We start from the raw sequence: 21,089 nt of genomic DNA, 5'->3' as shown, positions 1-21,089 counted from the left end.
TTTACGGCCGCACATTCGATCCCACGAGAGCCAATTCATCCCTCTCCCATCCTCACGACAACCACCCCACCAAAATTTATTCATCATGACCTGTAACTGTCGGCAAGTGGAAACAGGTAATAAAAAAACATTCATGCAATATGTTGGAATTGCCTGTAATACAGATTTAATTAATACTTCTCTGACTGCACGAGAAAGAAAACGATTACTCCAACTACTAATACATTTCCAAATGCGATCCCTCAAGAAAGAGAAAATTTGCTTTTTACTACGGCCAATAAGCGATGGTAACCCCAAATAATTACCGCTACCCAAAGGAAGATGAACATCAAGTATACCAGAGATGGTCAACCGGTTTTCCTCAGACACACACGGACTAAACATGATACCAGATTTATCAAAATTTACAGCCTGACCTGAAGCCTTCTCATAAACGCCAAGAATTTGCTTAATCCGTATAGCTTCCTCCACTGTACCATTAAAAAATAGTAAGGAATCATCTGCAAAGAAAAGGTGAGAAACCCGGGGGCAACCAACTTTCGCGCAACACCCATGCAAAAGGCCCCTATTTTCACTATCCTGAATCAACAAAGACAGTCCTTCAGCAACAATTAAAAATAAATAGGGAGAAATGGGATCCCCTGCCGGAGACCCCGACTTGGAACCACAGGACCAATCTCTGCTCCGTTAACAGCAAGGTAGTAGCTCATATTTGAAAAACACATACGCATCCATCCAACCCAAGTATCAGAAAAGCCCAATGCAGATAACATCACAAACAAATATGACCATTCAACTCTATCATAGGCCTTAGCAATATCAATTTTCAGAGCACACGACCCCACACTACCTCTATTTTGTAATTTCAAACCATGCATGGTCTCAAAAGCAACAATAAAATTATCCGTAATTAGTCTCCCAGGAATGAAAGCAGACTGATTTGGTGAAATAATTTTATGCAGGACCCTCTTCAATCTATTGGCTAAGGCCTTAGACAAGATCTTATAAATCACATTACAGAGAGCAATAGGCCTAAAATCCTTCACATCAACAGGATTCACACATTTCGGAATAAGAACAATTAAAGCACTGGAGATTTCAGAAGGGATAGTACCTTTTGCAAGCCACAACCGACAAATATTGCAAACATCCACCCCAATAATTGGCCAATATTTCTGGAAAAAAAGCCGGATTAAGACCATCCAATCCAGGAGCTTTATTCGGGTCCATTTGAAAGAGCGCTGAACGAAATTCTTCATCTGTAAAATCTGCCAATAACTCAACATTATCTTCGGCCCCAATTCTAGGCTGAACCAGAGGGAGAAGCTCCGCAAAATCAATAGGCGAATTGGAAAATAAACCCGAAAAATATTGCAAAAATGCATCCTGAATAGTACCCACATCTGAAGATAATGACCCATCCGATGTCACAATTTGCTGAATCCGATTACATCTGCGCCGAGCTTTGATACTATTATGGAAATATTTTGAGTTCCTATCCTCATGTCGAAACCAGAACTTTTTTACTTGTTGGTGTAGTCTAATATCCTCCTCTGCCAAAATTTGATTCCAAACATCCTTCAGTTGCCGCACTTCCCTTGTATCAAGCGATTCAGAACACTCCCCCAATCTCTTCTTAATTCGTTCTTTTTGAAGCCAACGCATGCGGTTTCTATTCTTCCCCCAATACTGAACACGCTTCACAAGCTGGTCTTTACGTTGAATAAAATCCAACCCCAAACCTTGCTGCCAAGACGTCAAAACCACTTCCCCCAACTCATCATCCTCAAGCCATGAATTGTCAAAACGAAAACGTCGATTATCCTCCCTAACTTGAGTTCCAACAGTTTCAATCAATAAAGGAGTATGATCAGAAACTGGAGCAACTAAATTAGACGAAATCGCATCAGGAAAACGAGCATCCCAGGTTGTATTAGAACAAGCACGATCCAACCTCTCCTTCGAACACTGATCAGTACCCTCTCTATATGTATAAGACAAAAAAGACCCCACAGCCTGAATATCATTTAAATTGGCATCAGCAAGAGCATTACGAAACCCATTAATCAAAGAAATACAACGAAGAGGACCACCAACTTTTTCCAACGGATCAGCAATATCATTATAGTCACCACTACATAACCAAGGAAGCTGACTCCTATCCGCCAAATCCCTCAACAAATTCCACGAAGTTCGGCGACGACCCGACTCAGGGCAACCATAGAACCCAGTAAACCTCCAACAATCAGAACCGTCTCCAATTGTAGAATTAATAAAATTAGAGCAATAACCTGTAATGGCTAGCTTGACATCATCTTTCCACATAAGACAGAGACCACCCCTAATACCAACACAATCAACGGAAAAACAATGAGAAAAACGTAATAAAGACTTTATTTGTTCCATCCTTACACCATTAGCTTTTGTTTCCATAAGAAAAAGAATAGATGGTTTATAATATTGTACAATATCCACCATAGCATTTACTGCCTGAGGATTGCCCACACCTCGGCAGTTCCAGCAAATTATCCTCATTGTTGACGGGCGACCCGCTCAACGGGTTCGGCCGATAGAGAAGAAGAGCCTGACCTTGAATCCATAGTATCAGAAACAATGCCAGTAGAAACAACCCGTTGACGCTTCTTACCATCATCAAGCTTGTATAAAGGATCATTCTCTCCTGCATCCTGCTTATCCCCATTACAATCAGTCTCCATAGAACCAGCACTAAAATCATTTTCACCATCCGTAGCAAGCGCTCCTAAAAAAGAATTAAGGAAAACCTGTGAAGGCAACTGGTTCTGGAAAGAAGAGTTCCCACCAGAAGCAGGAGTCTGTGAGTGTAAACTCAAATTTTCAAACCGCAGCCAAGAGCTAGTTGGACGTTGGTACCTACGCTGAACAGCTTTTAACTCAGGACCCAGTGAGGCGTCAAAGACTCCTTCTTATGATGTAGCAAAAGGTCACAAAAAGAATCTGTATGGCCCAACCGTCCACACAGAAAACAAAAAACCTGAAAGTGTTCATATGCAAAACGGGCAAAGAAAGAGGTACCATCAGGGGCAACTAGTCGACGATGCCTTTTCAGAGGATTTCGCACATCCATCCTGACACGAACCCTAACATAAGATTCCGATTCAACAGTAGAAACCCTGGTCAAATCATGGTCCAGGTAATCCCAATAAAATTAGCCAAGGAACGTGCCACTGATTCAGAAAAAAATCCCGCTTTGAGGTCATGAATCTGAACCCATTCACTAACGTAAATTAACGGAACCAATAATGGAACCTCCCCAGGTTGAAGAGGGTGTAAAATCAAGAGATGGTTATTGAAAAGCCAAGGAGTGCCATTCCAAACACGTTCAAAATCAACAGGGGTATAGAACCGAAACAAAAATCTTTTAGCACCAAGATCAGTAATACTAACTCCCCCAAGAGGATGCCAAAACTCAGCAAGAACGTCCCGCATTGAATTAAAATTGATCCTACTATATGTCAAAAACATACCCACAAAGCACAGATCATAGGAAAAAGAGAAAGTATCCACCAAGGGTACAACCTCCAGGGCTTGATCCTCCTCATCAGATAAGGAAAGATGCTGTAAATTATCCGCCATGGGAGAAGAAAAATGCAGAAACCCTAGGAAAATTCTAGACTTTGAACGAAAAACGTGAAGCACAAGACTTACGAAAAAAGAGCTTTCACTTACAGTGACTATTGTTGATATATTTTTATAATTGATAATAAAACTTTTTTTGAATGTGAAATTTAATGTGATTATGATTTTCAAAATTAAAGGAAAATTTAAGGGATTAATTTAAAAAGATATATAAATAGCTACAACTTTAAATTACAACAAATACAACTTAAAAAATTAATTTGTAAAAGTGTTAATGAGCAATTTACTAATTTAATGTGATTATGATTTTCAAAATTAAAGGAAAATTTAAGGGATTAATTTAAAAAGATATATAAATAGCTACAACTTTAAATTACAACAAATACAACTTAAAAAATTAATTTGTAAAAGTGTTAATGAGCAATTTACTAATTTAATGTGATTATGATTTTCAAAATTAAAGGAAAATTTAAGGGATTAATTTAAAAAGATATATAAATAGCTACAACTTTAAATTACAACAAATACAACTTAAAAAATTAATTTGTAAAAGTGTTAATGAGCAATTTACTAATTTATTATTGGTTAGCTTTTAAAATGGTATTTAATTATCATCCTTTATTTATTTATAGTTAGCTATGCTCAGATCAAAAGAATTTGAAACAACTTTGATTTCATGTCCTCACAAGTTACGGCAACCCAACCTCCACCGCGAAGCTATAAAGGGTTATTGTATTTGGATGGCTAACTTCCGAACTTGATCCCAAAAATAACTCTCATTTTCCCTTAAATTTTCTGCTTGGAGAATCTACTTTTTCACAATTTCATCTCACAATTCAACTATGGCCTTCACAAAACCCACCATCCTTCCTCTTATTTTTGCAACCTTCATCATCTGTTTCTGCTCTTTTTCTTCATTGGCTGAGCTTCAACGTTTCCAGCAGCCATTGAAATCTGATGGTTCTCTTAGCTTCTTGGTGATTGGAGATTGGGGAAGAAGAGGACTTTTCAACCAATCTGAAGTTGCTTCACAGGTCCTCTCTTGTTTTTCTTTTTCTCTTTTACAACCATATATGAATTCTCTAATCTCCTGCTTTTACATCCATATATACAAGTTTTTAAGGATAAATTTTAATTTTGACTTTATAGTTTATCAAAATTATTTCTACAAATATTTTTTTTTGTTTTTTTGTATATTATAAAAAGAAAGTTGCTTCCATAACGATATGAATTATATAAGCTTTTTCTTCTTCAGCCATTTGAAATTATCTATTTCTTGACCCTAAGAGTGCAACAATTCTCTTCAATATTGAGTAACGTAGAAGAATTGGGTTTATAAGTTTATTTAATTTTTTTTGTTTTTTTTTTTTTTTAGAACACTGAATTCTGAAGAATTTCACATGACATTAATCATCATTTTTGATAAATGTATATATTTATATTTGGTAAAATGATTTTCAGATGGGAGTAATTGGAGAGGAACTAGACATAGATTTTGTGATATCTACTGGAGATAATTTTTATGAAGATGGCTTGACAGGAATTGATGATCCAAATTTTTATGAGTCTTTTACTAATATCTACACAGCCCCAAGCTTGCAAAAGCAATGGTACAGTGGTATGTTAATTCCCCAAAATTAATACAATTATTTATTATTCAATGCTTTGAGAAATATGAAACCATTTATTTAATTAATTTTTTCATTATTTTCTTTTCTGCAGTATTGGGTAACCATGATTACAGAGGTGATGTTGAAGCACAGTTGAATCCAATCCTCACACAAAAGGATAGCAGATGGCTTTGCATGAGGTCATTTATAGTCAATGCAGGTAAACAAAAAAATAAGAAGAAGAAGAAAAAGAAGTCCCAATTTTTAATTTTTTTTTACTATAAATTTAAATCCTGAAGCAACAAACTGCTTGAGATTTGTTCAGGGCATAATCGATATTAATTTTGATTTTTTTTTTGTCTTATTTCTGTAGAAATTGTTGAAATTTTCTTTGTGGACACATCTCCATTTGTGAATGACTACTTCACAAACCCAGAACATAACTATGACTGGAAAGGTATTTCTCCTAGGGAGACTTACCTTGCAAATCTGTTGAAGGTAATGCTTCAAAATTCACATGCATATTTTATAAATTTACTAATAAATCCATATTTGATTTATTCCAAACAAAAATGGGTAAATAAAACAAATAATTCAATGCACAACTGGGAAAGGTAATGATGGATTTGATTTCACCTCTGTAATAGGATGTGGATGCAGCACTGAGCAGCTCCACTGCAAAATGGAAACTTGTTGTAGGTCACCATGCCATCTTAAGTGCAGGACACCATGGAATCACAGTAGAGCTTCTACAGCAGCTTGTTCCAATTCTACAGGTAATTTAAAAATATATGAATCAGCCAGTAATTACCAAAAGAATATTGATGAACCTTGAAGTTGCCATTTTTTATCAATTATTTTCCCAGGAACATAATGTTGATGCTTACATAAACGGGCATGATCACTGTATCCAACATATCAGCAGCAAGCACAGGTACGACCTATATATTTCCACAAGAAACAACGTTAAAAAAGTTAATGCAAAACACTAAATCAATGGTTTCTCAATGCAGCAACATTCAATTCATAACAAGTGGAGGCGGCTCAAAGGCCTGGAGGGGTGATATAAGGAAGTGGGATCCAGAGGAATTGAAGTTATATTATGATGGCCAAGGATTTATGTCAGTGCAAATGACCGACTCCACGGCCACTTTTGCATTCTATGATGCCTTTGGCAGTGTTTTGCACCAATGGAGCATATCCAAAGAGAGTCACTCAGCTGCATAAAGATGCAAGAATCGATAATTGCTAATAGGATTATACCATCACTATTATAAATAGAAAAAAAAATGCAGGGCAGATGCAAATAAAAAAGAGAATTTGTAATGATCTTCAAAAAACATAGGTGAACAACGCTTTTTAGGCTTCCATACTGATGTACAAATGTAAAAATTCATATTGGTAGTTGCAATTAGTTTTATTTAAAAATCTTTGATGATTTTACCTTTTTCTTTCTGCAAGCATTGCCTCTTTCCAGAGTATGGACTGTCATTTGATTTCCACGCTTTCCTTTTTTCCACGCATTCGTTTTCAGAGCACAAGGAGAGATCCAATCATTGGATTGCTTTGAGTTTCAACCAACATGTAGAGCAATTTTACTCATTTTACGGATTCCACAAAAAATCAACATAAATAATTTGATCTTATGCTGTTTGAATTGTATTAGAAAATCCAACTTAGAGCAGAAATACATACATTAAGAATACGTAAAAGTGCAAGCGGAAGGAAATTGTCGAACAACAAAACCAGCCAATGCTGCAGCTCAAGTGACTAATGTTATAAACAACTTGAAATCCCTTGTCAAGAACCTTCAAATGGAACAATGTATATAATTCCCTCTGTTCTCCAATATGGTAAGCTCAATAGTAACTCTGTGTAATTTATGTAAATAATCTTCCCATGCAATAATGGCAGCAGAAAAGTTTGCCCAATCAAAGGAACGTTCGGATTTCCGTTTGCCGTTGACACAGCTGAACCCCAATTCCACCAGCTGATGATCCATCAAAACGAAAGACGTCAAGGCAATAATTTTCTCCCTTTGTGATTGTGATAATTGTATTACCTTGCCACTTTCCTGGTGGGATATAAGCAACTCCGAGGCTTTCCAACAATCGAATTGTACATCTATTAGAATGGGAAAAAATTTCAGATATCAGTGGATAAAATTCAAAGTTACCATTTTAAAGAAAGTTTGACCTTTTGGCTAGGCTGGGTCCCAATTTGCATGTACTAACGGTTAAGTACATATGGAAAAAAAATGCGGATCAGATTTAGAAGAATATGCACATTTTCCTGAGTAGTGGAGTAAACATTCCAGAAAAGGTTTTCAAGAAGGAAAACTTTGAAATCCTTTGCATAAGTATTCAAGTAACAGACTGCCTTTTCAAGAGCAAAATTAAATTACGTAATGCAAAGAAGATAGCAATGTAAGAGACATTAAACAAATCGAGGAATACAAAATACGGAAGGGGAAGGAAAAATAGCGTAATGATGGAGCAACGGATAAACTCACAAAAGCAAAGAGATAAATATGATCACTTTCCGTGAAGTCCCGTTGTTTCAGATAGGGCCTATTATCATCACTGTGCCATCCAAAGCTGGCTCCTTTAGTCCAGCTGATTCAGAATCAGAAGGCAGCATATCGTCAGGACTCAGGATCAAATAAGCAAGATGAAGATTTATGATCAAGCAAATTGCAACAATTGTTGTCTTAGAAAAATCCTAAAGCAAAAACCCAGTTTCCCAATTACACTGAAAATTATCAAAATCTATCCAAGTACGAATTCCAGAAAAAAAAACCAAATCTGTGATCCATTGCAGCTGGATTAGTAGAATTAGAGTACAGAGTAAAAGAAACACAAAACCAACCTAATCAAACCAGTGAATTCCACGAATAGCTCATACTAATAGCCAAAGAACTCCTCTACCTTCTCTTTCAACCTCTCTGTCATCGAAACGAAAACAGTAAAAAAAAAAAAACAAGAGACCAAGGTATGAAGGAAACTAACAAACCAGGAAAACAAAAGGAAAGAAAAATAACCTCGGATGGGAACGAAAGGGATGATAAAGTGGGGACAATTCGTAGCGATGAGATAAGAGAGAGTGGTGGAGAAGACGTTGGGACGATAGCCCACAGTACTGCTACTCTTATGAATGAATTCCAATTCCTTGCATTCATCGAGGGAAAGGAATTCATGGAGGATGAGACGAGGGTGCTTCGCGTCTTCCATAATTTTTATTTCTCAATCTACTGGCTAACTTCACTTGGGTGAGTTCTGTCTTCAAAGGAAAATAAATAAATAAAGCCGGGACTCCAGATGTTAATAAAACTCAAACACTAATCCTTCAATAAATTTTTAGTAACAAATATTATTGTAAATAATTTTAATTTTTATAATATAAATTAATATTTTATAAGTATAAAAATTAATAATTAATAATTTTAATTTTCTTAAAAGCTAATTTCTATATTCTGAAAATATAAAAATTATAGAAATTAATTTTATTATTAGGAGTCCGTCTAATTGTACAAGTATATAAATTTTTATATTTAATTAAAATAAAAAATTGATTTTTATACTTATGGAGTCTGTTTAAATTAATTTTTATAAGTATTAAAATTTTTATATTTATAGAATATTAATTTTATATTTTAAAAATGAAAATTATTTATAATAATAATAATAAGATAAATAATGGATAAAATTTATAAATTCACTGATATTTGAGGATTAAAATAATATTTTTTTAAATTTTTGTTATTAAAATAATGAAAGAAATTTATTAAAAAATAAAATATTAATAGATATTTTAATTACTAAAAAATATAAAACTTCTAGTTAATAATTAATTAACAAGTAATTTATATTTTTATTAACGATTTTATTAATAATTTTTATTGACCGAATGATGATTTTATTAAATGAAAATTAAGTTTACATACTAATTTGTTATCAAAAATTTAATGAATAACTATTTTATAAATTTTATCAAATATTGAATTTAAATATTTTTCATTTTCCGTAGGGCTATAGAGGGTTAGAAAATTAGAACTAAAGATTCGATCCATAAACTAAATACATTAGATTATTTCAAATAATAAAAAATAAATCAAACAAAAACAATTAAATCAAATTAAAAAATTTTTTTAAAAAATGAACAAATATGACATCAACCTCTGTGCATCGACACAACCTCATTGGCACTAAACTCACCAATATATTATTTTAAAAGTTGAACATAAATATCGATTATCGGAATACAAGCAAAAACGAGACGTACGCCATCAATAATAGCTAAGAAAATCAAAAGCAAAAGCAAACTAAACCAATATGGAATACAGGCAAATGCACAGTAGGCCTTTAAGTTTAAGAATCGAGCATTCATACAACAATAGAGGAGAAGATGTAATAGAGTTCAGTCTATCAACGGTATGCGGGAGTGATGGTCGTTAGATATAGCGGTGCGATACTGAGATGCTAATGTCGTTGAAATCAGAATCCTTCATAGAAACCAATCGAAGCACCCCTTTAAACTACAGTTTCGACATATTATCTCTCTCACAGTAAAAAGCTCTCAAACCTACACCATATCAAAAGAAACAACAAAGTGAACAACCAAAAAATTCAGACCAACCACACTCTTGACTAGGAAAATTGGGGTCGGGAGATCAAACAACAAGGGAAAAGGAAACAAGGGAAAAGGAAACAACTCACACACCCGTTGCATGTTCCTCGCCGATCACTTCTTCTTTCTCTTTTGTCTTTTCTCTCTTCTTTTCTCCTTAAATAAATTTTAATTAATAATTTAAAATTATAAGATTTTAATTTTAATAATTGAATTTAAATAAATAAATTTATAGAACAATAAGAGTTTAAATTAAAATATACTTAATTTAATTAGACATTATGATATCATTATTTTTATATTAATTATTTTAATTAATATTTTTTTTATAAAAAAATAAGTTGAAGTGAATGAGTACTAAATAAAAACCATGTACTTATTACTTTTTAAAAAATCATTTAATATATATTATCTCATTATTTTTCCATACCATGCAATTTGTTAACGCAATCATAGCATGTATTGAAGGCATAAAATCTATGTGTCATTAGCTTGATAACAGCACAATTGTAGGCTGAAATTAGTGTTGTATTTATCTTTCTTTTTAGTTATTTTATATTGATATATATCTTTGTTTGTGCCTAAGAACAATATATAACAATTCTTTCTCTCTTTTTTCTTTTATCTTTCTATGTTATTATGGCGTCAGAGCTATGCTTTAACTTTTCTTTCTGTTAGCCATTTCAATCCCTCTCTCTATCTCATTAACAATGGTTTTCTCTAAAATTCGATCTGACATAATAGTTTGATATTATTTTAAATAGTAGTAATTATGTCAGTTGGTCTCAAGTGATGACCAGTTTCTTGAAAGGCAGAAAACTCTGGAGAATAGTCATCGATGATGTGACTGCCCCTGTTAAAACAGATAAAAATGATACTAAGCATATCAAGAGATTAGAAGATTGGGACTGCAGAAATCACCAAATAACTTGGTTCCGCAATATTGTTGTTCCTTCCATCTATGAAGAGTTCAGATATTTTACAATGGCTAAAGAAATCTGGGACATGCTTAAACACCAATATGTAACTAATGATTTTTCTTTCTGCTATCATCTTCGCAGTACTTTGCTTCAAATGAACTACGATTGTGGACAATCAATCTACGTATTTTATGCTTAGATGAGATCTATTTGGGATCAAATTGCTCTTTCAGAACCTGTTTGGGAGAATCCCATTGATGCACAAAAATTTTAAAAATATAGAAATGAAAACAGATCGATCCAATTTTTTATGGCTTCAAAAGATGAATTTGAATCTAGTTGGGCTTCTCTTCTCCATATGATTTTGTTGCCTACTCTTGATCAAGCTGTTTCACAATTGATTTTAGAAGAAACCTGTATTGGCTCTCTACACATTTAATGGACTGATATGGTTATGGCTGTTAGTAACACTTCTTCCAATATCATTGTTGTTGTTGCTCCTTCTCCAAAAATAGTCCTATAGAGTGTTGCTATTGCAAGAAGCCTGGACATCACATCTTTGATTGTCGCAAGTTGGCCCGTAAAAGATCTTTTGGGATCGATCAATCTAAATCACCCCAAAATTCACTCCCTACTGCTTCAGTCACTCTGGAGACAGTACGGATATAGTTACCTTCAACTGTCATTCACCATCTTTTTCAATGCAAGATCTTCAAGACTTTTCCAACACCTATCTGTCGTTACTGGTAATCCTTTCTCACCTGCTATGTTTGTTATCATAAGTACAAATTTTTAGTTCTTTGACATTGCTTGCTTTAATCATATGACCTCCAATCCTAATTTATTCGTCTCAAAACAATCCACCTCTTCTTTACCTAACATACATATTGCTGATGCTTCTCAAATGTCTATCACACATGTTGGTCATGTCCATACTCCTTCTCTACCTCTCTTTAACACATATCTTGTTCCAAAACTTAGTCTCAACCTTTTATCTATTGGTCAACTGTGTGATATGGGTTATGAGGTTCACTTTTCTTCTTCTAGTTGTGTTGTTCAAGATTCTCAAACAAAGCAGACCATTGGGACATGGTGTAAAGTTGGCCGTTTATTTGAGCTCAGTACTCTGAAAACGTATGCTTACTCCACCACTGCTACTTCAGTTTCTCCTCCATCTCTATTGACTCTTTAGCATTCATGATTAGGTCATATCTCCCTTGGCCATTTACAGTCTCTTAATTCCAAAGGATTTCCGGAAAATGTAAAATATGATATTGTTGATTGTCATTCATGTCAGCTTGCTAAACCGAAAAATGTAAAATATGATATTGTTGATTGTCATTCATGTCAGCTTGCTAAACAAACATCTTTGCCCTTTTCTCTTAGTGAGTCAATTTCTACAAAACCTTTTAATTTAATTCATTCAGACACTTGGAGCCCTGCTCCTATTCATACCTTTAGTGGCTGTCAATATTTTGTTATTTTTATTGATGATTACTCTCGATTTACTTGGATCTATCTCATGCATAATGGCTCTGAGTTATCTCCCATTTATTCTAGTTGTGCTCAAATGATCCAAATGCAATTTTCTTGTCATAAACACTCTTGTCCAGGCACATCCTAGCAAAATGGTAGAGCTGAAAGGAAACATTGGCACATTCTAAAAACTATTCATGCCCTTCTCTTTTCTTCTTCATGTCCTGAACGTTTTTGGGGAGAAGTTGCTCTCACAACTATTCATATCAGCAATCACATTTCTTCACCTACTATTGGTAAGCAATCTCCCTATAAATGATTATATGGAACCTCCCCAAATTATAGTCTTCTCAAAGTTTTTAGTTGTGTTTGCTTTGTTCATATACAGCCAAATGAATATAATAAATTACAACCTCGATCCTGCCTGTGTTGTTTTCTTGGATACTCCATAGAACATAAGGGTTATCGATGTTTGGATCCTATCTCTCAAAGTCTTTGAATTTCTTGTCATGTTGTCTTTTGGAACATCACAAGTTTTCAACTTTGTCTTCCTTTTCAATTACTCCTTCTTTCTTTACTAACCCTTCGATTGAGTTGTTTCCATTGATCTACATAATTCTACAACAGGTACCTCTTTAGTTGAGCTCAATCAAGCACCTCTTATTACATCCTCTCCCAATATATCTGTTATGGATAAGGCTCCCCCTCCTTCCACCAGTCGTCATTCCACTCGGGTGAGGGAAACTCCTACATATCTTCATGACTATCACGAGGCTTGTACTAATCGCAAGCCATGACTGAAGAATTGCAAGCATTGAAAAAAAATGGCACTTGGGATTTAGTTGATTTGCCTACAGGAAAATCCTTGGTTGGCTGTTGATGGATTTACAAGGTCAAGACTCGTTCCGATGGTATAATTGAACGTCACAAAGCATGACTTATTGCTAAAGGGTATACTCAAGAATACGACATTGATTATGAGAAGATATTTGCTCCAGTTGTTTGCCTTACATCAATGCGCAACTTAATTGCAATTGTTGCTGCTAAGCAATGGTCCTTATCTTAAATGAATGTCAAAAATGATTTTCTTAACGGAGAAGTTTCTAAAGAAGTATACATTCAACCTCCACCAGGCTATGATCATCCAGCAAATTAAAGTTTGTCATCTTCAAAAAGCCTTGTACGGTCTTAAACAAGCTCCCCGTGCTTGGTTTTCTAAGTTCAGTAATATTGTTACTCAACTTGGTTTTCATCAAAGTTCTTATGGTTCTGCTTTATTCCTTTGAAAATCTGATAAAGGTATTATTCTGTTATTACTTTATTTTGATGATATGATCATCATTGTTGATGATGCGAATGGAATCACTGTACTCAAGCACCATCTTTGTTAGTCTTTTGAAATGAAGGATTTTGGATTATTGAGTTATTTTTTGGGTCTTGAGGTTACTCATTCTTCCAATGGTACTTATCTCTCCAAAGCTAAGTATGCATACAAACTCATTTCTAAGGCTGTTTTAATCGACAATAAAATCACCTCTCCTCCTCTAGAGCCAAATGTGCGTCTCGCTCCCACGGATGGCACTTTTCTGTCTGACACTTATCGATGCAAGCAATTAGTTAAAAGTCTTATTTATCTCACTGTTACTCGCCCTAACATATCACATGTTGTTCATATAGTAAGTTAGTTTATGTTAGCCCTTCGTTCAACTCACTATGCATTTGTACTTCACATCCTTCGTTATGTCAAGGGTATTCTCTTTTATGGCTTATATTTCTCAAATCAGTCTTCCTTGCATCTATGAGCCTATGTTGATGCTGACTGTGCAGGTTATCCTAACGATCGATGATCTACTACCGGCTTTTGTTTCTTTCTAGGTGATTCTTTGATTTCTTGGTAAAGTAAGAAACAAACAGTAGTTTCTCGTTCGAGCACTGAAGCAGAATATTGTGCTTTAGCTAATGCCAGTGATGTACTCATTTGGTTGCGATGGTTACTTGCTGATTTGGGTATTGATCACTCTCTAGCCATAAATCTTTATTGTGATAATCAAAGTGCTATCCAAATCGCTGATAATGATGTGTTCCTTGACTCCTTAATGACGCTCCACTATTACCTTCCATCAAATGAGCCGAACTCATTGAGCGATGACTTGAACTCACTTGTGGATGCTTCTCCTGTGATCATTGTTGCATGTATGAGTTCAAGGTGAGACGTTGTGCACGTGGGAGGTCATATGGCTGGACGGAATGTCCATGCGCTCATCCTAGGGAGAAGGCTCGCCATCGAGATCCTCGTAGTACTTCGGTACGGCTTACCTAGATTTTCACAAGGGTGGGTGCAAGAAAGATCAGATGCAACTGCAGTTGCAATGATGTTGGAGGAGTCAGAGGAGGAAGCCGATGCTTTAATATGAGAGAAGTTATGGACCATCCATCGGCAGACGTTAGAGTACACTCCACAATGATCAACCGTCACAATTTTCTATATCCCGCCACTACAATCTCGTAGATCTCACAGCCAGGTCCTCTGTCGATATTGAAGACGACGACAATGAAGTGGCAGGCGACGACTGATTGATAAGAGCAAATGCAACTACAGCTGCAACGACAACGAAGGAGAAAGCTGGTGATGGTGAGGACATGGTCTATAGTCACCTCTAAATTCTCGGAGATTGAAAGGATTGTAAAAGGTTAAAAAACTATGTTTAATGGTTTTTGACGTGGCAAAGGAGTTGTTTTTATTTCTTTAGCCACATAAAATATGCCATATATATATTTCATTGGAAAATCTGCTAGAAACTCACTCGAGTAATTATTCAGACAAACATTCAAATATTAATAATTTTCTTAAAATAAACTAAAATTTAATGAGAATAATAAATCAATAACCTAAGTTTAAATAACCGTAAATGAAATTTATCTTTATATTATAATATATTTTTCAATCGGATTCTCCCGTACACTGAATTTCGTAAACCCATAATATTTTTGTATGTTTCTTTTTTATCCCTTTTTGATAATCATAATTCCTTGATCTTTTTTAGATTTTTATTCTTAATATCTTCCTCCATTTCAATTAAAACAAAATAAAATATTTCATTATTTCAAATTTATTCTTTAATGTAAGTTGTAATGTATGAACTTCACACATTCAAGGCAAATTTTTAAATTTTTTTGTCTAGTTTTTAGGTGTTGAATCTTTTTCTTGTCAAATAAGTTAGAAAATGTTAGATATATATTTAGTAGCAGCAATATAATACTCATATTATAATATATCAATATTATAATATAGCGATTAAGTAAATATGAATCTTTTCCTCTTTGAATTCTATTCACATAGCTATTAAATAAAAATGCATCTTATTCTATATATTATAATATATTAATATTATTTATAAAAAACAATTCTATTCACATGTTTCAAATACTAAATATAATAACTTTGCATGGCCAACTATCGAACTTGATCGCCAAAAATAACTCTCGTCTTCCCCTTTAAATTTTCTGCTTGGAGAATCCCTTCTTTCACAATTTCAACTCACAATCCAACCATGGCCTTTACAGAACCCACCATGCTTCCTCTTATTTTTGCAGCCTTCATCATCTGTTTCTGCTCTTTTTCTTCATTGGCTGAGCTTCAAAGTTTCCAGCAGCCATTGAAATCTGATGGTTCTCTTAGCTTCTTGGTGATTGGAGATTGGGGAAGAAGAGGACTTTACAACCAATCTGAAGTTGCTTTACAGGTACTCTTGTTTTTCTTTTTCTTCTTTTACATCCATAGATGAATTTTCTCCTGCTTTAGTCTCGTATTAATTTTTGTTCCTGCACCATTCTCTTCTTTTCTTTGAGAATAAAAAATTTTATAAAGAAATGAATAATGAATATGTAAAAAAAAATATGTTTAGATGTGCTAAAAGAGAAAAAAATTTATAAAGAAATTATCTATCTCTTGGATGCAACACTTCTCTTCAATATTGAGTAACGTAGAAGTTTTGGGTTCATAAGTTTCTCTATTTAATTTTTCAAAAAATTCTGAAGAAATTCACATGATATCAATAATCATTTTTGATAAATGTATAAATTTATATTTGGTAAAATGATTTTCAGATGGGAGTAATTGGAGAGGAACTGGACATAGATTTTGTGATATCTACTGGAGATAATTTTTATGAAGATGGTTTGACAGGAATTGATGATCCAAATTTTTATGAGTCTTTTACTAATATCTACACAGCCCCAAGCTTGCAAAAGCAATGGTACAGTGGTATGTTAATTCTCCAAATTTAATACAATTATTATATTATTCAATGCTTTGAGAAATATGAATCCATTAATTTAATTAATTTTTTCATTATTTTCTTTTCTGCAGTTTTGGGTAACCATGATTACAGAGGTGATGTTGAAGCACAGTTGAATCCAATCCTCACACAAAAGGATAGCAGATGGCTTTGCATGAGGTCATTTATAGTCAATGCAGGTAAACAAAAAAATAAGAAGAAGAAGAAATAGAAGTCCTAATTTTAATTTTTTTTTTACTAAAAATTTAAATCCTGAAGCAACAAACTGCTTGAGATTTGTTCAGGGCATAATTGATATTAATATTTTAATTTTTCTTTTTTTGTCTTATTTCTGTAGAAATTGTTGAAATTTTCTTTGTGGACACATCTCCATTTGTGAATGACTACTTCACAAACCCAGAACATAACTATGACTGGAAAGGTATTTCTCCTAGGGAGACTTACCTTGCAAATCTGTTGAAGGTAATGCTTCAAAATTCCCAAGCATATTTTATGAAATTTACTAATAAATCCATATTTGACATAATGCAAAAGTTGAAATGAATTCTTATATTTATTTATTCCAAACAAAAATTTAAAAGCTATTCTCAAAATTTGAAGGGTAAAAAAAACAAATAATTCAATGCACAACTGGGAAAGCTAATGATGGATTTGATTTCACCTCTGTAATAGGATGTGGATGCAGCACTGAGCAGCTCCAATGCAAAATGGAAACTTGTTGTTGGCCACCATGCCATCTTAAGTGCAGGACACCATGGAATCACAGTAGAGCTTCTACAGCAGCTTGTTCCAATTCTACAGGTAATTTAAAAATATATGAATCAGCCAGTAATTACCAAAAGAATATTGATGAACCTTGAAGTTGCCATTTTTTTCTCAATTATTTTCCCAGGAACATAATGTTGATGCTTACATAAACGGGCATGATCACTGTATCCAACATATCAGCAGCAGTCACAGGTACAACCTATAGATTTCCACAAGAAACATCGTTAAAAAAGTTTATGCAAAACACTAAATCAATTGTTTCTCAATGCAGCAACATTCAATTCATAACAAGTGGAGGCGGCTCAAAGGCCTGGAGGGGTGATATAAGGAAGTGGGATCCGGAGGAATTGAAGTTATATTATGATGGCCAAGGATTTATGTCAGTGCAAATGACTGACTCCACGGCCGCTTTTGCATTTTATGATGCCTATGGCAGTGTTTTGAACCAATGGAGCATATCCAAAGAGAGTCACTCAGCTGCATAAAGATGCAAGAATCGATAATTGCTAATAGGATTATACCATCACTATTATAAATACAAAAAAAAATGCAGGGCAGATGCAAATAAAAAAGAGAATTTGTAATGACCTTCAAAAAACATAGGTGAACTACGCTTTATAGGCTTCCATACTGATGTACAAATGTTCATATTGGTAGTTACAATTAGTTTTATTTAAAAATCTTTGATGATTTTACCTTTTTCTTTCTGCTGAAGCATTGCCTCTTTCCAGAGGATGAACTGTCGTTTGATTTCCACGCATTCCTTTTGAGAGCACAAGGAGAGATCCAATCATTGGATTGCTTTGAATTTCAATCAACATGTAGAGCAATTTAACTCATTTTACGGATTCCACAAAAAATCAACATAACTAATCTGATCTTATGCTGTTAGAATTGTATTAGAAAATCCAACTTAGAGCAGAAATACATACATTAAGAAAACGTAAAAGTGCAAGGGGAAGGAAATTGCCGAACAACAAAACCAGCCAATACTGCAGCTCAAGTGACTAATGTTATAAACAACTTGAAATCCCTTGTCAAGAACCTTCAAATGAAACACTGTATATAATTCCCTCTGTTCTCCAATATGGTAAGCTCAATAGTAACTCTTTGTGTAATTTATGTAAATAATCTTCCCATGCAATAATGGCAGCAGAAAAGTTTGCCCAACCAAAGGAACGTTCACATTTCTGGTTGTTGTCGTCACAGCTGAACACCAATTCCACCAGCTGATGGTCCCTCAAACGAAAGACTTCAAGGCAATATTTTTCTCCCTTTGTGATTGCGATAATTGTATTACCTTGCAACTTTCCTGGTGAGAAATAAGCAACTCCGAGGCTTTCCAACAATAGAATTGTACTATCTATTAGAATGGCAAAAAAATTCAGATATCAGTGGATAAAATTCGAAGTTACCATTTTAAAGAAAGTTTGACCTTTTGGCTTGTCTGGGTCCCGATTTGCACGTACTAATGGTTAAGTACGTTTAGAAAAAAAAAAAAAAAAAGCAGATTAGATTTAGAAGGATATGCACATTTTCCTCAGTAGGGATCGAAAAGTTAAGAAGGAAAACTTCGCAAAGAAGATTTATTTATGTGTGTACGCATGCGGGTGCATGTATTGCAGTTTGCTTCAATTTTTTACTAGCGGAGGCAGCTCGAAAGCTTGGACAGGAGATGTAGATTGGTGGAATCCGAAGGAAATGAAGTTTTTCATGATGGTCAAGGTTTCATGTCTATGGAGATTACACAAACTCAAGTAGAATTGTGTTCTATGATGTTTCTGGCTATATTTTGCACAAATGGAGCAAGAACAAAGAGCTTCACTCTACTACCATTTAAGCAAGTTATTTTGCTTCAAGCAAGAACAAGGTGAAGAAGAAGAAGAAACTGATGGGAGCTTGGATTAAGATTGAGGAAGGGATAATGTTATCTTGTAGACTTGTAGTCTTTGTATTTTATGAGAAGGAAAAATTAGAAAAAAATATTATTTAAGTTATTGCTGGCAAATATTTATTTATTGTAAAATATTTCCTTTGTCATATAATGAGATCAAGCTTATTTTAGATTAGTTATTTAATTTTTTAGTATTTAATTTGCCCCTAATTTAGCTTTTGTTATTGCAAATTGCAACAATTAGTTATTTGCATGCCTAACCAAACTAAACACTTCCATATGACCCACGATAGATTTACAAGTTAAAACTTATAGAGAGAATTACTATTAGTACCTCAAACTTAGTGAAACTCATTAATTAGTCCCTTTGGTTTTGAAAAACACATTAAAACATCACTTCCATATGACCCACGATAGATTTAAAAGTTAAAACTTATAGAGAGAATTACTATTAGTACCTCAGGCTTAGTGAAACACACTAGTTAGTCCCTTTGGTTTTGAAAAACACATTAAAACATTTCTGAGGTATTAGAAAATCTACTAATTAGTCCCTCCATTAATTTTAACCATTAGGTATTCAGAAAAGTCTAAAATGAAAGGCTAATTAGTTTAATTTTTACAAAACTAAGGGACCAACAAATGAATTTTGTTTATGTTATAGGGACTAGATAGTAGAAAACTTAATATCTAAAGTTAACAAATAACTAATTAGTAGATTTTTTAATACCTCAAAAATGTTTTAATGAGTTTTTTTAAATCAATAAACTAACTAGTAAATTTCACTAAATCTGAGGGGCTAAATAGTTATTTTTCCAAATTTATATGAGTTATAAATATATACATTTAGACTTTTCACCTATAAAATAATTTTACGTTAATTTAGCTAAGCTATCCTTTACTTCCATTTTGATCTACATTTGAAAATATTTTATTATACACACTTTTTTTAAATTAATTATCAATTATTCAAGGACAGATTAATTAATGCTGAATTAGGAGAAATTTTGTAATATAATCGTTATATATAAAATAGTTAAATTTTGACAATTAATTGGGTGATTTTCACTGATGCTATCTAAATTAAGGAGTGGTAATATAGTAGTACATAATAATTAATTTGTGACAGAAAAATGTCTGAACTTTAATTTCGATAACAATAAAAAATACATTAGCTCATTGGTTTAGCTCCGAAAAATTGGCATGACATTATTTGGTGGCATTTTTAATATTTACTTTTGCTGGCTAGGACCCTCAGCAAATGAAAGAACACCAATTTGGTTAAATATTTTAATCCTACAGTCCATTTTATTTTATCCTTAACCGTTCAGTTTCTCTTTCTTTTGCCCCATGATTAAGCGAAGATTAATGTCTCTGAATGAAATGAATTCTGATATTCAATTGTTCAATGAGAGATGGAATTCAATAGAGAAATTTAGAGAAAACTTAAAATGAGATTTAGAATGAATTTTGAATGTTAGAAAACTTAGATCAAGCTTTAGATTGGTGTTGTTGATTGTGAAAGAGATAAGACGAACCAGAAGACAGAGAAAAGCGAATGGTCTATCTGATTTCTATCTGTCTAAGAAGTTTTAGTCACTAACCTCCACCCCACACCTTCAACTCTTCGACAACAAATGGCATATTTGATCAATTCTACTTGAGGCTTAAGACATCCGAGAAGGAGGGAGAGATGCAGAGGAAGATTTGGGTATTCTAAAATGAACAAGTTTAGGGCTTAGGAATAATTGAAAACAATTTTAATTGGGTTAATAGTCTTACATAGTTAGCACTAGTATGGTTAGTAGTGCTCTATGCTGGAAAAAAAATATATATTTACAATGTCAGAACTTTTTTGTTACAAATTATTATTAATTAGCAT

The 21,089-nt window shown here is 33.7% G+C and overlaps 2 protein-coding genes, 1 long non-coding RNA gene and 1 pseudogene across 9 annotated transcripts; 2 read left to right on the top strand and 2 right to left on the bottom strand.

The window, feature by feature from the left end:
• The first annotated feature begins 4,106 nt into the window (after positions 1-4,106).
• LOC122722276 (purple acid phosphatase 3-like) lies at positions 4,107-6,470 on the top strand. The gene is made up of 7 exons (XM_043952568.1): positions 4,107-4,652; positions 5,080-5,236; positions 5,341-5,448; positions 5,602-5,726; positions 5,876-6,004; positions 6,095-6,162; positions 6,242-6,470. Exons 1-7 carry the CDS (start codon positions 4,461-4,463, stop codon positions 6,453-6,455), a joined length of 993 nt encoding a protein of 330 aa, XP_043808503.1. The 5' UTR covers positions 4,107-4,460; the 3' UTR covers positions 6,456-6,470.
• LOC110605426 lies at positions 4,959-8,500 on the bottom strand. Of its 7 annotated transcripts, none has more exons than XR_006349218.1 (7): positions 8,269-8,500; positions 8,097-8,172; positions 7,741-7,843; positions 6,924-7,352; positions 6,673-6,792; positions 6,116-6,169; positions 4,959-5,998 (listed from the first exon to the last, which is right to left on the bottom strand). It is a non-coding gene; the product is annotated as an uncharacterized LOC110605426 (long non-coding RNA). The 7 variants fall into 7 exon arrangements; XR_006349222.1 differs by having other exon boundaries at positions 6,673-7,218; positions 7,291-7,352; XR_006349217.1 differs by having other exon boundaries at positions 6,673-7,352.
• Positions 8,501-15,801: 7,301 nt separating this feature from the next.
• LOC122722253 (purple acid phosphatase 3-like) lies at positions 15,802-17,801 on the top strand. The gene is made up of 7 exons (XM_043952452.1): positions 15,802-15,993; positions 16,358-16,514; positions 16,620-16,727; positions 16,886-17,010; positions 17,221-17,349; positions 17,441-17,508; positions 17,588-17,801. Exons 1-7 carry the CDS (start codon positions 15,802-15,804, stop codon positions 17,799-17,801), a joined length of 993 nt encoding a protein of 330 aa, XP_043808387.1.
• The window catches only part of LOC110605425, a 73,527-nt pseudogene continuing 69,646 nt past the window's right edge, over positions 17,209-21,089 (bottom strand).

The sequence above is a fragment of the Manihot esculenta genome, chromosome 17 (genome assembly GCF_001659605.2).
Source record: "Manihot esculenta cultivar AM560-2 chromosome 17, M.esculenta_v8, whole genome shotgun sequence".
NCBI lineage: Eukaryota > Viridiplantae > Streptophyta > Magnoliopsida > Malpighiales > Euphorbiaceae > Manihot > Manihot esculenta.
The sequence above is the reverse complement of the archived record's forward strand: the minus strand, read 5'-3'. Positions and strand labels throughout refer to the sequence as shown.